We start from the raw sequence: 18,082 nt of genomic DNA, 5'->3' as shown, positions 1-18,082 counted from the left end.
AAACATGATTCACTTCAAAATTGACTGACAGCGCTCACGAACATGGACATTTTGAATGCATTTCAAAATATAAAAGTTGAGTTTACATTGTAATGTTTAAATGAAACCACATGGCAATCCTGGATTTTTTTTTGCCTTTAATCAAATCGTCACAACAATGAAAAAAACTTATGTAAATACCCCAAAGCCACGACCCCAAATTAAGGCTTTAAACAGTGTCGTAATTGTTTTTGTAAAAGCCTGACAATACAAGTGCAGCCAAGTCTAGACAACCTTCACCAATAAAACACAAGAACATCTGACTTTTTTTTTTTTTTTTTTACACAGAACAAGATCAAATAAATAGACCTAAAATGCCCAGAATGAACCAGCAAGAGGGTCAGTGGATACAAAAATGCTGTTGTCGTCTGAAGAATATTCATTGTTGTTGGCTGGAGTTAGTGCCTGTGAAATCAAAGCTATTTCAGGGTGATTTACAGGCTGTAAGTGTCACATTTTGTGTGAAGGCTGACACTGAAGGAGATGGATTGCTTGTCTGAATCAGTTTCATTGGATGTGAGGAGTATGACTGATGCTCCAATCAGTGTTTTTATTGCTGCTATATTGCTTCAGTACTTTGAGCTGTGCAGTTGATAAAGTGTGTAACTAAAAATCAGCAAAATGTTTTCCACATCATATCACTGCCATTCCTTTTCCCTGAAACCAAAACAGGAAAACATCAGAGTAAGCATGGCAAGAAGATAAATTATGGTTTATATGGAAGGCCAGTCCTGGCAGAAAAAATAGGTTTTTGCTCTTTAACTAAGTTTCCTTAAGCTGACTAACCACAGCAATAAAAATATGAATCTTTCTTCAGTCACAGTTACAGAATGGGACAAAAACAAGTCAGCAATAAATGTGAAAAATCAACAGCTCGTGTACCGCAATCCCATTATTACCTATCATACACTCACTCTTCACATGTCGCTAGTCACATGATCCAGTTATTGTGTCCAATCAGAACAATAAATCAACCTTTTGTGAACGAAGCAATATGGGACTACATAGAAGTATGTATACTGTATGAAGAGAAAAGAAATAAACCTTTTTATGTATGGACAGAAACAGATATGTTTATTAATAATATACCCCCCCATCTATTATTTTAATTTATATGGCACTGATGTTCCCTCAAAGTTAGTTTCTCTTGTAGATAAACATTATGTAAATGGTATTCACAGCAAAAGCTTTAAAAATATCAGCTACAACGTGTTAAAATATAAAACTGTAGTTTTGAGTTTTCTTCACAATTTTCAAAGCATTATCACTTATCATTATTATGATACTTATCATTATTATGATAAGTATCATAATAAGAGATTTTCACTCAACATTATCACAGGTTTTGTGTCATTTATCTTTAAAAATATATTTTCAGTACCATGTAACTTGTTGCGGTAATGCATTATTTTTGCTTCTTGTAATTCTATATTTTGTTATATTGACCATTTCTTGGCAAACAAGCATAACTGGCTTCCATACCATTATACCATTACCCCATGAAAAATAGCACTAAAATCCATAGATGAAAGCAAATCCACAGTTAAAATGTTAAGAGAAGGACTGGCACAATAGGTTTAGTCAGTCATGACCTTTGAGCAAGCTCTGCATAGGAGGGGGCAGAGACAGAGAGGAGAAATAGGTCCAAGAGAGGAATGAAAGAAGGAAAACAGACAGACTGAGGGGAAAAAAGAGAGCGCGAGAGAAAACAGAAAAATGAGAGGTGCGTGTGAGAGAGAGAGAGAGAGAGAGAGAGAGCGCAAAAGAGCTCCTGGCAGAGAGACAGAGACCAAAGAGGAGGGTGCTTGTTTTCCCCACTCTCCTCTGCCTCTGGTTTTAAAATGTGAAACAGCTCTTTGAAGAGAAAGAGAGGGGAGGGCAGTCATGTACTTCCACTCTGCTTCAACGATAAGGAGTGTTTAGTGAGCTGAGGCTAACCTAAATACCAAACGCAACACAGAACTGCAGCTAGAGATACAGCTGAGGACCTGACACAACACAGGCATGAACGACATCAAACTGGCCCTACTGGGAAGCCAGGGGGCTGGGAAATCAGGTAAGTACTTGAGAGTGATTTAGTGATCTATAAGGGAGAAAAAGTGTCTCTTTATACTTGTATCTCAATAAAAACTGTAAAAACTGTCAAGTCTGCTGACAAGGAAGTTATGATGCCTTAACTTCAAACCACCTCATTTAACTTGCTTATTTTGCTTATTACCTGAATTTAAACACATGTCTCTGCTAATGTAGCAGTTTGGCGTGTTTTATCATCATTTTATTTTTTAATCAATTGGTCAACAAATGTCATCAAGTTCTTAATTTTATGGTTATATGCTACATTGTGTTGTTTTTGCTTAGCTATCAGTCAAAAACTCAAAAAATATTCAGTTGACAGTACAGTGCATAAGATAACTGGTAAATCAGAGTTGGTATTTGTTCTTGAAAAACTGATAATTAAATATTATCAAAATTGTTGCTAACTAAAATTAAAAACAATTAAATGATAAAGTGACAAATTGTGGCTGATTTAACATGTTTGAATTTCCCCTCTCAGACATTCAGTGTCTCAGTTATATTAAATTTAGGGCCAAAGATTTTGTAATTATTATAGAACATACACAATGTAGCTTAACACACTTTTCTGAGGTGAGCTAAAGATTTTAAAGAATGTGACTCACGGCTCTATCTGAGTACGATCCTGCTCTGCATAGTTTGGGCGAACTTATCATGGTCTTCATCAAAAAAGACGCCGGACAGAATTATGTGCATAAATACTTTAGAGACGTTATTACATATGTGCTCTAAACAGTAATGCAGATGTGTAAAACAACAAAAGCTCTCCATCATATAATGATTTAACAGCTATTTAGTTCAATTCGGGTGTCTTTATATTGCACCAAACCATAACAACTGTTGTGTCGAGGTACTTTATAATGTAAAGAGCTGACAGTATTCTGAAGAAAACCTCAACAAGCAAGCAAACTCCTTTGAGCAAGATTTTGGCAACAGTGGAAAGGAAAAGCTCCCTCTTAACAGGACGAAAACTCGGCAAAAAACAGGCTCAGGGAGGCGCTGCAATCTGCTGCGATCTGAAAAGAAGTTTTGGTGGTTTTTTGTTGTTGTTTCTAACTTTCCAGTCAAAACATGCTGATACTGCTGAGACTGTGAACTATCTGAGATCTGTCTATTTTTTCTTCTACCAAAGGAAAGTGTAATTTCTGGATAGATCTCTTGATTGCAATATGCTAACACTTGAAAACATGTCACTTTAACCACAAAACAAGTTTTGTTTGAAATTTTTGAGGGCGTACTTTTTAACTAGCCAGCCATGGAGCATGAGAGTTGATTTTTGATTCAATTCAGTTTTATCTATACAGCTCCAAATCACAACAAAAGTAACCTCAAGGCACTTTATATTGTAAGGTAGACCCTACAATAATACATACAGAGAAAAACCCAACAATCATATGATCCCCTATGAGCAAGCACTTTGGTGACAGCGGGAAGGAAAAACTCCCTTTTAACAGGAAGAAACCTCCGGCAGAACCAGGCTCAGGGAGGGGCGGAGCCATCTGCCGCAACCGGTTGGGGAGAGAGAAGGAAAACAGATTTTTGTTCTTGTAAACTTTGACAAGAAAAGGTGATTGAAAAGTGTGATTAACTATGAATATTCCCACAGAGCCCAACCACAATCAATTCACAGAGTGGAAAAATCTCTTCTTAGTGTTTCTCGACACTTCTACAGGCTACAGCTAAAACTTAAATCAGAGCTAAGCAAATCACCAGGGTACCACCAGGTTTATGCTGGGTTCATGTCATACCCATAATGAAAACAGCAGAAATGACTGGGTGCGTGACTATTATGGTGCAAGTACAGCTCATTCAGAAACACGGTAAACAAAAAATAAACATTAGGTTGAATGATAGCAGAAATTAATATTAATTAATTGCATGTCACTTTTTTTGGCATGCGATTTTAACTGTTATTTGCTGTCCAGGAAAAGTGGCCTTGAGAAATGAAAAGTAATTATTTTTAGCTGCGAACACAAGTTTGAATAAACATGTTTCTCTTTTCTTCCAGCATTGTGTGAGCTCTGCTTTTGCATTACATAACCAAAGACAACAGTGGATTATTGGCTCCATTCACTGAGGTTTAACTAAACTAATAAGACCATTTCTCCCTCCAGAGATTATCTGCCTTTGTTTTAAAACTCCTCAGTGACAGGGCTTAGTTCAAGGCTGGACAGAGGAAAGCACAACATGTTTTATCAATAAGTCAATCGGCCTGCTGCTCCACCTGTGGTGTTGTTTAGAGTGTAATTTGATCTTGGCTTTCACTGGCTTTGATGTGTCGCAGTGATAGTTTGTTATCTTGTTTTTTTGCTTGTTTTTTTTCTATGTCTATTTTAAGTTTCATATGTCCATATTGGACCATTTAGTATTTTTTATGGGTTCTTCGGAGAACCAGTTCATGCAGCCATACTTTAGTTCTCCTGGACACACTTCAGATTGGATTTTTAAGCTCTTGTTAAAAATGCTGTCTAGGAGAAAGCATTACTTATGATTCTGCTTCTGTCTGTGAGAAGGTAGTTCAGACTGTACTGTACAAACCTTTTAAAACAATGGGACATGGCCATTCTTGGTGCTTGGCAGTGAAGCAGAGCCGTTACCTTGGAGATGCTGTAGCTTATGGAAGCTGTATGTGGGTGCTTGAGTTCATTCGACATGTTTTTCTGCTCCCTTCTGCTCTATTTGTTGCTTTCAACACATCTTTTATCTTTGAATGTATCTTTGTGTGACAATGTAACCAGGACAATTCCTATTGTGTTAAGTCCTAAGTGTTGAATGTCCATATCCATGTTTGTGTGTCACCGTGTCCTAACCTCTGTACAACCCCTCAAGAGGCCCACTATTAGGAGCAAGCTTCCAGAGTTCAGCACTTGAAACTTCAGCCTTTAATTGAAATTGATTGTCTTGTGGGACCAAAACTGGCCCAGTCAGTCAGTTTTATGTGTAGCTTGCAGTGTAGAGGCAAAGCACAGGCTGGGGGGGGGATTTAACTATTCAGCTTGCCAAATATGCACACAGACCTTCCAGGAAAGCCGTGCAGCATTCTTTTATGTGGGGCTTCAGTTTCATCGCTCCAATCCTGGAGACATTTAACACGGTGTTGTGCCTGCTGGGGTGAACAAGGCTGCCCCCCCCCTTCTTCACTGAGAGGGATGAGTGTGTAATGATGCCATGATTCATTTTATTGTTTTCCATTTCATCTCCTTTCTCCAGCTGTCCTTGTGCGCTTCCTGACCAGACGCTTTATTGGTGAATATGCCTCAAATACCAGTAAGTGTTTCCAGATTTCATATAATGGCACTTTGATGAGGTTTTGGTCTAGAAGACTGCTCTCATCCACTTAGAGACAACATTTTCACCTGTGCATTCATGGACAAGGAAAATATTGTCCTTTTGGGTAATAAACCTTTTGCAGGCAGGTAATGTAGACAATCCTCTCGTGTAGCTGTTTTGACACAGCTTCCAGTGTTTTAGCTCCGATCAACATCAACATTTCTGATAGTATATTTGGATATGTAATGGATTTGTTTTTTTATACTATTTTCTATTTGCATTTATCATAAAGATGCTGTTATCCTATATCCTTTATTGTAATGATGTAATTGTGGTTTTCACTGTTTTCATTACCGCTTTAGGCATTGATGCTTCTGCAGCAATGACGCTACTCTAGCTCTGTTAGCCGTGATTACAAGTCATGCAGTGAATAAACATGGAAAGTTAAAATAAATAACAATAAAGTCAAAATATATACTTGTGTATGTATGTCTGACCCATCACAACTTTTTAATTATGCTTGATACACTAGCAGTCCAGTTCCTGTAAAACAACAACAAACTTTGTAGTAAAAGTAGATTCGTGACAAATTCATGGTAGGTAATGTTAATACCTGGTAATAGATTTGTGTCTTGAAAGTCTTACTAAAAACTGATGAAAGTCCCAAACACCACATCTTTGACATGTTCCATGTGTAATTTTGACATCCATCAATAATATAATATAATAGTTATTTATGCATTTTGTATCTCCTCCACAGACTCTTTGTACCACAAAAGACTGTCGATCGATGGCAGGCAGCTGAATTTGGAGGTTTTTGACCCCTGCTCTCAGGTAAGACTCTTGTTTTTAGTATTAACAGAAATATATTAGAAAAGCAGAGCTGCAGCAGGACCACCAACTTTTCCTGTTGTTCTTCTAACATTTCATCTGGAGGACCACCGACAAACCACTGACAGGAAACAAACCGAAAAAATTAAAATCTGACACTGATGAGAATAATGCCTTTTCAAGAAAATTCACCTAAACTACTCATAAAGAGTAAATTTTTACATTCTTGAGTAATTTTGTTTGACTGTCGGGCCATAACCAAAATTTGGTTTGCCTTCATCTATCTATCATCTATCTATCAAAACAGTGGTTTGTTTTCAGGCTGCTGGAGAGCTGCCTGTGGCTTAGCTGTGGTCATGTGTTCACTTAGAGTTAGCAAGTGTGGGAATATAAGGATTTATGACAGTATCCTGAGGAGATGAATGTCCCTTTGAAAAAAAGGGGAGCCATATAAACCTCTTACTTCTCATTCAACAAAACTAAAGGCCTGAGAGGGACTTTACTACAACGTTAGTGTTTTATTGGAGTACCCTGGCTCAAAACAAAAACCAGTCATTGTCTTTGTCATTTAGACCCCCTGTAATATTGCTGTCCCATAAGGAACACAGAGTCACAATCCAGCCCTTCTGACCCAGACTGCATTAAAAGAAGTCAGTAAAGACAAAAGGTTTAAAATTGGGTTTTATAGCACTCAGGTGTGTCGCCAGGCCTCAAGCCCTTCTTACACTGTTTATGTCAAGGTCACAAGCACTTGTAGGCTCACTCTGAATTTATTTACTGGTGTTACTGATATTGTTAAGGCACCACTTTGAAATGCTTTCTGGTATTAGTGACTTTCAGCTGCTCACTTGTCACAGAGGGTTGCCACAGCAGATAGCTCTGTGAGTTTCCTTTGGCAGGGTTTTATACCAGATGCATTTTCTGACACTTTCCAAAAGGGATTTGTATCTCTGGATGGAACTGAACCAGCAACCCTCTGCTTGCTGAGCAAATTTGTAAACCAATACGCTATGGATCCATAAAAGGAAAGTGTTTCAATATTACAGGTATGAAAACTAACTGTAAGATGCTTGATTAGTAAAAAGAGCAATAAAATCCAATCTGTATAATCAATGGGAAGACAGTAATGCCAATGTGCATTTGTCAAAAAAGTATAAAAGCAACTCAGTTTTGCTCAAAACAGGGAAATAAAAATAAAAATACAAGGTGTTTTCAGCATTGGAACATATCTATAGAAATAATAATGGTATCCAGCTATATTATTATAATACCATCCATAGAAAGTGACACAGTGTAAAGGATACAGGCTCCAACTCTTTTTTCGTGCTCCATAGGAAAAACAACCCAGTCGGCACGTTGACTCGGAACAAACTGGATGATACCAACATAAAAGCACATGCTCTTCTTGGCAGGGTTCGGAGGCCAGGTGTATACTTGAAGAGCCAGTGGACTGGGCAGATGGCTTTGTGGTGGTGTACAACATCAGTGACCGCACTTCCTTCATCAATGCCAAAAACATCCTGCGGCAGATTCGGGAGACACGCATGGAGAACTGCAAAGGGTCAGCAGAAACTTAATAACAGATGCTGCTGACATATAATGGATGTTTGGATTGGTTGTTATTTAACAGTAATTCTGGGTGCTACAACAATGCCTGTTTTGAAATGGAGGCAAAACCCTACATTCAATTCTACAATTTCAAATGTCAGATGAAATCCTCATGCAAAGAATCAGTAATCAGAGGTTTAAAGTAAAGTGGCAAGTCCGGAAAATGATATACACCCACTATATGAACTGAACATGCTGAAAACGCTCCAAGAAAACAACAAAACAGAGTATCTGTGCCCTAGGTTCTTTGTAACTGGACATGAATCTACATGCACTTTTGAATTTGAGGAATGCTGGGAGTCCTGACTGCCCTCCGACAAACTCAAACTCATAAATGATTCATGATTTACAGGGATTGCCAGCGCAGGTGTCTGATAAATTTAAGTGTGAAAAAAACAAACAAACAGGCCATCCACATCTATCAGGCTGCCTGGCAGCATGCCAAGGCATCCTGATAACACGGAGGGAAGAGCTGTGTAGCCTAATGACAGGTATTTGAGAATGAATGTAGGTGTAGATCACAAGTGGAACTGTTGGATTGTGTGAATGTAAATCAAGCACAGCTAGTCAAAACATCTACTTTACGCTCAGAAAGATAGGATAGGTTGCTTAATAGCCAAAATTGTTGCAATGTTGTGAGCAAAAGCACTCAAAAGCTGTAAAATAAAACACATTTGCCTCTGCATCCTCTTCATATTGCTATCCTCAGTCATCTTGCAGACTGATGGCGTTAACGCCTCCCTGCTGTCTTTTTTTCAGGGAGATGGATGTTCCTGTTTGCCTGGTTGGCAACAAGCAGGACCTCTGCCATGCTCGTCAGGTGCGTGAGGATGAAGGCCGCGGTCTGGCGCAGGAAAACCGCTGTAATTTCCAGGAGGTCTCAGCAGCCGAGAGCTACCAAGACATTGCCAACCTCTTCACACAGCTCATCCGGCAGGTGATGGAGCACCTGAAGTATCGCGCTGACAGACGACGCTACAGCGGCTCAAAGTCTATGGCCAAACTCATCAACAATGTTTTTGGCAAGAGGAGGAAGTCCGTATGATGATCCCAGTACAGTTAGCAGCTAATCGGACGCTGAGATGTCCCTGCTGTATGTGGCCCTTAAGGGGATGCATCCTTAATGTGTTGGGTTTGATGTGTGATGTGTTGGTCTATACACTCAGCAGAAAACTGTTGAGTGTATAGACAATGATAGAAACAGTGAGCCTCTTTATATCATGGGCAACATGAGTGGTTGGTGGAAAGATTCAGACGGCCATAGTTACTAAATTTACAGGCAAATATATATATATATATATATATATATAAAGCAGGTATGTTAAGTAGAACAACACTATACAGGAGAGGGAAGCATAAAAAGAAATTTACTACATACACTTTTTATTCTTTTCCTCTTAATGTGTATTAACTGAACCTTTGGTGAAATGCCTACTTTTTATATTTAAAGGACCTGTGTGTAGTACCGGCATCTAGAGGATAAAGATTGCAACTAACTAAATACCTGTCACTTTCTAAGCATGTAACTAAACCTAATTTGGCCCCCAAAATAGCCTCTCTATAGAAACAGTTCCACTTGTCCATCGTGGGCTGCTGTAGAAGCATCAATATAAGGAGCTATGTGTAGGAGCACTTGCTCCCTGTATAAATATGCAGAGGTCAAAAAACATGTTTATTGTTAATTATTAGACCATGGGTTTCCAATCACTGACTGTACTTGGTCACACTTTCCAAAAACAGATCGGATCTGGCTGAGAGACTGAAAACATGATTTATTGGTGTAGTTTAAACGTATGAAAAAAGGTTACCTTAACACTTTATCTTTTTATCTTATTCCAACAACACAACATGGGAGGCTGATCAGCTGTCTTTTATTTGTCGAACGCTTGCACTGCATCACCGACTCCTGCATGAGTACAGTGTAGGCCAACAGTGATGACACTGAATGAAACTTTCAACACCATATTGTTGGTGATTGGTTTGTGATTGGTTCAGTTAGCTTTACTTTACCAGAGTATTGCCCCTATAGTTCAGCGTTGTGTAGTCTTTTGCTCAGCATCCTTTTATACTGGTATAATATTTTAGAGACAGTATAATTGATATTACATGGTTATTTTAAATGCACGTTAAATGTATATTCTCATAGTAATGCCACTCTTTGGAAACCATAATGTTTTATTTACTGGATCACTGAACTGTGATTTGTAATACGCATACTGTGTAAATCCTCTGATTGTCTAATACATAATATATAGTGTGGTCATTATCACTAAAATGCTGAATGTTACATTTAACACAATTTATTTAGTTGAATGGAAAAGTCCAAAGACATGAACAGGGTTAGGTTAACTGGCGATTCTTCTGTGTTAGCTTTGGAGTCTTGAGATCTGTCCAGTGTGCACCAAGCCTCTTGCCCTGTGATAGCGGGGATAGATGTGTGCTTTCTCAGATTCTCAGGTCTTTTTTGGAGATGATGAAGAAGATTATAATACTTAGGGTAGTGACATGTCAAATACAATCAGTGTGTAGTGTGCCTTGGCTTCTCGGTTTGCTTCACTGGCGATGTGTGGTTTAAAAAGACGAAACAACACCAACTTCACAAACCAGCAGCTACATCCATCAGTGTCTGTGCCAAGTGAGAGGCATATACCTATATCAGTGCATGGCTGTGTGGCTGTCTGGCCTTTAACTGACACTTGGACTCTTCCTATGCACCCTTTAGTCTTACTTTATTGTAAAGGTGGAACCTGTATGTCATATGTTGTTGTATCCTGTTTGCTTTTAATGACAGATAAGATAAAATAGTATTTAATTGGACTAGAAAATAATGCATCTATTACAAGGTGATATCAATTTTAATTTAACATTGTTATTGTTGCACATTGTACTCAGCTTCGGTTGTATACTGTATGTATTTTGTATAGATTCAGTATCTTAATCTTGTATTTATTTGAGTTTAAAAAAAGAAGAAGAAGAAGAAAATGCCCTAAAAACTTAACACCATACTGTAGAAATAACACATACCAAGTGAGGCCATGAAATTTATTCAACAAAATGCTGTTTTTCTTCTAAAGAAAAACTTCTTCTCAGTTATGTCACCATGATTTTGTACAGAAGGAATGCACTGTGTATCGTGAAAAATATCTTCATCTATGCAGTTTTTTGTTGATGAATGCTCTTTTTTGTAAATGCTGTAAAAACACTGGTTATTCCAGAGGAAATTAAAGTTAAACATTGATGGCTGTTTTAGCTCTTCACGGGGACTGCTGTTTCGCTTTCAGCTTAATTTTAATTAGATGTCCATGAGAGAGGGCATTACTCTAAAGCCTTTAGTAAAAAAAAAAAGAATTTCCTGTGCTAAAAATAGAAAGACTAGAGGCAGAGCAGTGAGGGGAGAAGCTCCATTGTTATGCTGAATTTTAGCCTCTTAAACAAAGCAACGCTCCCTCACGTTTCCACTAGATGGCAGCACAGATCACGATGACGATCTGGCCTTGAGTTTAATAATTTTCTGCAGATCATTACATGAAGGAACCTTTTAAATACAAGCGCGCTCATGCTCACAGGTGTACACACGGGTGCTCACACACACACAAACTACACCCTTTTTGGCTCCTACCTCAAAGCACACTGTGCGCTGTCGATCTTACGTGCTGCACAATAATGTTTAATATTTAGTATTTACTGTTATATTCCCATAGATCATCGTGATGTTGTTTATTATGTTGCTCTTTTTTTTCTTCTGCTTGTTTTCTCTTTTTTCTTTCTCAACAGGTGATCCAGGTGATTGATATATGTATTTTTCTGTCTGTTTATTTTGTTGGTTTTTGTTTTTTGCCCTTTATTCCTGTCCCTCTTCCCCGCTGTTTTTCTTTCCCTCTTTCTTTCTCCCCTCTCTTTTCCCCAGTCAAGTCTGTCCCGTATTTAGCAAGTGAATATAAAATAAAATAAACAACAAAAGGTGAATCAAATAGACCATTACGGCAAGGCTGGGATGGTCCATTTGGTAAAGTAAGTCCGCTGGGCATCTTTCTTCTCCTTTAGACAATAATTCTGATGGCAAAAGAGCCAAACGGGACAGGAAAAAAAAAAAAATAAATAAAAAAAATAATAATAATTTCTTGCCCAGGGGAGGCGACAAATTTGCACACAAACCAGATCGATAGTTTATTTATTTATTTACTTTTTACAGCAGAAATTTCCTTTTTTTAAAAAATTGTTAAGGGAGGAAATACACATGTAGATGCCATAAATAATAGCTGTATTCCCCTTAGTGTTCCACTCTGATGTTTTACTGCTAAAACTTAGGAAGAGACCAAAGCAGAAAGCAGGTCTCAGATGAAGGTGAGTGGCAAATTTAAGGAAAACCAATATAAATAGACTTTGTTAGATGTAATTTGTGCTGTCTCAAATTGTTTTCAACATGTGAGGGAAAATCTGCATTCACTTATAGGTGTTTTTCTTTCTGACTGACTCATTTTGATTGCTCGTGTCTTTAAGTACCACATATGAGTAAGAATGTGTATGCTATGACCCTGAGCTATTCAAAGATGTACGAAAACAAATACAATCTAACTCCAGATGTTTTTGCTACTTTGATTTGTGATGCAATTACCCAGATAATACATGAATGGTACCCAGGTACAAGTGTGTACCACTAAATAAGAGGTAGAGATGAGATACAGTGGTATCTGTAATACTTGAAAAATATAAATTAGAAACTACTTCATTTGCCAATTAATGTTATGTAAGGAATTTGCCTTTGATTTCCTTGTCAGAGCCTCTCAAAGAGGACACTGTTAACATTTCTTGTTATGAAGTCAGTTGAATGATTACAAACCCAGAGGAAAGGAACATTTCAAACTCTGCTTTTTTCAGCTGTTTTCTTCTAAATGCACCTCAGAGGTTTGGATTGTTTTTGTTCTTCTGACATTCCTTCTTCTCATTTTGGCCCTTCGTAAAAACAACTAAAACAAGCTGAACGTTGCTGTACAGAACTTTGTCTAAAATTAGCCTTTCTTGAGATAACACCACATTGTTATCCTGAAACTAGACAGGATAATTAGTTTGACCATTACTTTGTCTTTTAATCCTTATTTCTCCAGATTTCAGAGAGCAGGTCAGTATTCAGTTATCTCAGAATAGAAAAATGATTTCTTCCAGAGGAGACAAAGAACAGGCCTTTGTGATGGTCGCAACTTTCAAATGAAATGCTGAGATGTGAGTCAGCATTATATGCAAAGACCACAAAGAGAAGCAAAACATCTGCTGAGTGATGCAAAACAAGGGATCTGGAGACACAAGACAAGCTGAAAAAATAAATAAATAGAGATATAGAAAAAAAAAACCTTTACCAAGGGATGCAATTGGACAAAAGAGTGATGCAAAATGTTCACAAAAGGATGGAAAATGATGACAAAGAGAGCGATAAATACACTGACCTGTAGATCTGCGTCAGCGATGGAGAGGTGAATAATGCTGGAGAATTTGGGTAATAATGCCCCTGTGTAACACGTGGCTTTGAAGCCACCCATGTGGAATTTTCCCATAAATGAATCTTACTTACTTCAAGAAATAATCTAAATAAAAATAAATAATAAAAATAAAAAGGTATTTATTTACTTTACAATCCGTGCCAGGCCAAGAAAACTCACACTACTTATTAGAGCTATATTTTAAATACCCATCATCAGCTCAGCCAAGTAAAATCAGGGCTAAAGCACAGAAAGATGAAGATTACATCTGTTAGCGTTTCAGAGTTGAAGTTTGAAGTTTCTGAACAAATAGTTTCCTCTGATTGCTCGGTAACCTTTTGCCTCACCACATCCAAGCAGAGGATATTTGGTGAAGAACAAACAGAAAGCAGTGCAGCCTCCTCACAGTGTCCATCATTGCAACAAAGGAGGCAAATGAAAGCCATGTCTCTGCACGAGTCTTTTTGATACAGCTGTTTGGGATCAGTGAACATTTTCCCTCATCAAATATCATTTCGCTCCATTGTGAGGATATTTCCCGACACGTTTATACTCTTAGATACCCACAGGCATTCTTTTACGCCCAAGAAAGACTGCCCTCCCCCCCACCCCCTTCCTAAAAAAAAGAAAGAAAAAGAAATCATTTGACGCACAGGAAGTCATGAATTTTACATTTCGAGCAGCAGCTAAAGCTGTTTGTTTTGAATAAAAAAAAGCAGTGGTAGGCAGAAACAGCTCTCGATGTGGCGGAACAGAAGAGAAAACGAAAACAGCCCCACCTACAGAGACTCGAAGCAAATCTGAGGAAAAACACATCACAGTGCCTCCCACCTGAGTTTGACTGACAGGTAATTTCTGGAGAGAGCAGTGCAGAACACAGTGGACATTAGAGCTTAATAACAACAAAGGTGTCAGAAAAATGCAGATTGAGCAAAAATAAAGTGTAAATGTGCGAAGGTGCAACATGCCTTTCATACAAATTCAAATTTTATTCAATCTTTTCATCTCTCTCCCCTCTCCTCTTCCGACTGTCTCATTTTTTTCTCTTTTTTTTCCAGAGAAATGAGGAGCGCAGACAAATGGAGACAGAACCTCCAAGCGTGGCCTCGAAGCTTCAGGTCAGTGATCTTATTTGGCCCCTGTGCGGAGGAAGAATTGCTTTTGGCTCGGCCGTGGACAACCATCCGAACCAAGGGGATTGGATGCTGCTGGGACACCCCAAGAGCCAATCAGAAAGGCCATCGATCAGTTCCCCTTAATCTCACAGCTGGTGAGCACATCCCCACTCCAATCTAAAAACTGACAGCTTAGTCAGAGTGACAGGGGATTGGCTGTCTTCCAAAGATTTGAACCTCCAAGGAAACAGATCCACATTAGAACAGAAACAGGTGGTACTTCACTCACCTCTCACCACCAAACTATCTGGCTGGAATAATTGGCTACAGAAATAAATAGAAGTGAAAATGTTTTGTCAGACTGTTCTTTAAAAAACAATTAAAATGCATATTGATGTGGTAGGCTGATATTTTTTTTAGGAGTAAAGCTAGTTATCTTTATTCAGACATGTTTTCTCTTAAGATGTTTATGAAAACAAGAATTTAAGTTGATTGAGCAGGACTCAAGGACAATTTTTTTTTCTTTTTTTTTGCCATGTACTGTGCACTGTGTGTCAGGCTGAATGAGTGCACACAGTGATTGCTTGATGAATGTGTGAAGAGCTTGTATCTAAAACGAGACATCTCCTATCTGAGAGAATAAAGATACAAACATTTAAGGTTAGCTTTGTTGAAATGAGTCTCCTATTTTCATATCTTTAATGTATGGATAGATAATATGAATGAATGTGACATTTTTTATGCATCAAGGACAGAATAATGAAATCCTTTTCACATCATCTGAGGTGTTAATGGTTTATTAAGGTATCCTGCTGTCTCCTCTTACACTAAAAATGATGTCCTGCTGTCTGTGCACTAAATACTGCTATGCAAGATGTTCATATCTGCCTGTGCTAATGATGCAAAATAAGCTAAATCTAATGAGATATTTGATATTACTTCAGTATCAAATAGCCTCTGACTCTTTGTGTCAGCTCGATCAGACCTTCCATGTAAAATTACACTACAGTGAATAATAATACAAAAAACCACTGGTTGTATTGCCTTAAACAAAGATCTTTATAGACAGCAAAACATGCAATTTTATGTATGCTATGTATGAGTAAGTCTGCGTAGGTGTATATGCAAATACAATACATATATATGTATATATATAGTGCACTGCCCGGATTGATTACAAGAAGGCCTATGACTCGATGCCCCACACCTGGATTCTAGAATACGTAGATCTATACAAGATCAACAGGACCCTAAGAGCCTTCATCAGGAACTCAATGGGAATGTGGCATATGACACTAGAGGCCAAATTCATGCCAATAGCTTAAGTCACCATCAAGTGCAGGATCTACCAAGGAGATGCTCTGTCCCCAATGCTGTTCTGCATAGGCCTGAACCCCCTCAGTGAGATCATTGACAAGACTGGCTACGGATACCGACTACAGAATGGAGCAGTTGTCAGCCACCTCCTCTACATGGATGACATCAAGCTGTATGCCAAGAGTGAACGAGACATTGACTTGCTCCACACCACCAGTATATACAGCAATGACATCGGAATGTTGTTCGGGCTGGAGAAGTGTAGTCGGATGGTAACAAAGAGAGGGAAGCTAGTCAGAACTGAGGGTATCAAACTACCAGAAGGCAACAATGCAGACATAGTGGACAGCTACAAGTACCTGGGGATCCCACAGACAAATGGGAACCATTAAGAGGTTGCTAGAAAGGCTGCAACCACCAAGTACCTGCAGAGGGTCAGGCAAGTCAGCTGAACGGTAAGAATAAGATCCGGGCTATCAACACCTACTCCCTGCCCATGACCACGTACCCTGCTGGGATAATAAGCTGGCCAAAGGAGGAGATAGAAGCCACTGACATCAAGACTAGGAAGCTCCTGACCATGCATGGAGGGTTTCACCTGAAGTCCAGCACCCTGAGACTGTACGCTAAGCGGAAGGAAGGAGGCCGGGGACTGGTGAGTGTCAGAACCACAGTCCAGGATGAGACAACAAACATCCATGAATACATCAGGAAGATGGCTCCAACCGACCGCATGCTCAGTGAATAACTCAGGCAGCAAAAACCCAAGAAAGAGGAGGAACCATCATGGAAGAATAGGCCCCTGCTCGGTATGTACCACTGGCAGATAGAGGAGGTGGCTGACATCCAGAAATCCTACCAGTGGCTGGACAAAGCCGGACTGAAAAACAGCACAGAGGCACTGATCATGGCAGCACAGGAACAAGCTCTGAGCACAAGATCCATAGATCCTGGGGTCTACCACACCAGGCAAGACCCCAGGTGCAGGCTGTGTAAAGATGCCCCTGAGACAATCCAGCACATAACAGCAGGGTGCAAGATGCTAGCAGGAAGGGCATACATGGAACGCCATAACCAAGTGGCTGGCATAGTATACAGAAACATCTGGGTTGAGTATTGCTGGAAGTCCCATGGTCAAAATGGGAGATCCCCCCTAGGGTGGTCAAGAATGACCATGATCCTGTGGGACTTCCAGATACAGACGGACAAAATGGTGGTGGCTAACCAACCAGACAACGTAGTGCTATACAAGCAGAGGAAGACGGCTATAATGATAGACGTATTGATACCGAATGACAGCAACATCAGGAAGAAGGAACACGAGAAGCTGGAGAAGTACCAAAGGCTCAGAGAAGAGCTTGAGAAGTTGTGGAGGGTGAAGGTAACAGTGGTCGTAGTGGAGCACTAGGGCAGTGACTCCCAAGCTAGGCGAGTGGCTCCAGGAGATCCCAGGAACAACATCCAAGATCTTGGTCCTTGATCTTGGCAGTCCTTGGAACAGCTAGTGCAGGACCCTCAGGCTCCCAGGCCTCTGGTAGAGGACCTGAGCTTGAAGGATAGACCGCCCGCAGGGGCGAGAGGGGATTTTTTTTTTTGTGTGTGTTTTATTATTTTAATTCAGACTTCAGGAGACAAGCCTGCAGCTGAATGAGATGACATCTTTTGTATTACAGCCTCAAATTGCACAACACATGATACGCAGACACACAGATGCAGCTGAGCTAGTGTTGCTAGAATAAGTGACTTTAGTGCCAATGATAACAAGCTTTTCTCACATTGGACATTTGATTTGACAAACACAGATGTAGCTAATGTTAATGTCTGTATCTCACTCATGCTTTGGACCAAGATTTGTTGTTGTGCTGGCACCGCTGGAAAGTACAGTTAATTATTTGCACATTTCCATTTCAGAAGGCTCTACTGAGACCCAAACTCCTGAGTAGACCCAAGAGTTTGGGCTTGAGTCTACTCATTTGAAAAATTCCTCATATTTACTGTAATAAATGGATGGTATTAATACTGGAACAGTGGATTTGATACCAAGATACTATATCAAGATCTTTTAATCTTGTTATCCTTCCAAAATATAGATATTCTACTCTGCCTTTAAGGCAATGTAACTAGATTATATGTGTTTAGGCTACTTTTTTCTTTTTTTTTTTTTTTACTATATTTAAATATATTAAAGCATTTTGCAGCTGGACAGGGCAGCTTTAGATTCCTGGTTTACTCAAATAGAGAACAGACATATGTAAAGAGACATACGCAAATACATTGTGTTACAGCTTTTCCAAAGCAAAACTGGAAAGGTTTGTGTTTGTACAACTGTTGTTGAAGTTTTCTTGTCAAGTTTTA

General features: G+C 39.1%; 1 protein-coding gene across 1 annotated transcript; it reads left to right on the top strand.

The window, feature by feature from the left end:
* Positions 1-1,774: 1,774 nt before the first annotated feature.
* rerglb (RERG/RAS-like b) lies at positions 1,775-12,403 on the top strand. Its single transcript, XM_084934166.1, has 5 exons — positions 1,775-2,095; positions 5,323-5,379; positions 6,143-6,216; positions 7,626-7,774; positions 8,581-12,403. Exons 1-5 carry the CDS (start codon positions 2,044-2,046, stop codon positions 8,864-8,866), a joined length of 618 nt encoding a protein of 205 aa, XP_084790292.1. The 5' UTR covers positions 1,775-2,043; the 3' UTR covers positions 8,867-12,403.
* The last annotated feature ends 5,679 nt before the right edge of the window (positions 12,404-18,082 follow it).

This window comes from Perissodus microlepis, chromosome 7 (genome assembly GCF_051167445.1).
Source record: "Perissodus microlepis isolate ML-2025 ecotype Zambia chromosome 7, ASM5116744v1, whole genome shotgun sequence".
In the NCBI taxonomy this organism is placed as follows: domain Eukaryota; kingdom Metazoa; phylum Chordata; class Actinopteri; order Cichliformes; family Cichlidae; genus Perissodus; species Perissodus microlepis.
Note: the sequence above shows the minus strand (reverse complement) of the source record. Positions and strands in the feature narration are given on the sequence as shown.

Excerpts from the sequence above, each read along its gene's own strand:
- rerglb (XM_084934166.1), top strand. The coding sequence starts at position 2,044 with ATGAACGACATCAAACTGGCCCTACTGGGAAGCCAGGGGGCTGGGAAA. Across the intron at positions 5,380-6,142 it reads TGAATATGCCTCAAATACCA|ACTCTTTGTACCACAAAAGA; the intron begins GTAAGTGTTTCC and ends TCTCCTCCACAG. Across the intron at positions 6,217-7,625 it reads TTTTTGACCCCTGCTCTCAG|GGTTCGGAGGCCAGGTGTAT; the intron begins GTAAGACTCTTG and ends TCTTCTTGGCAG.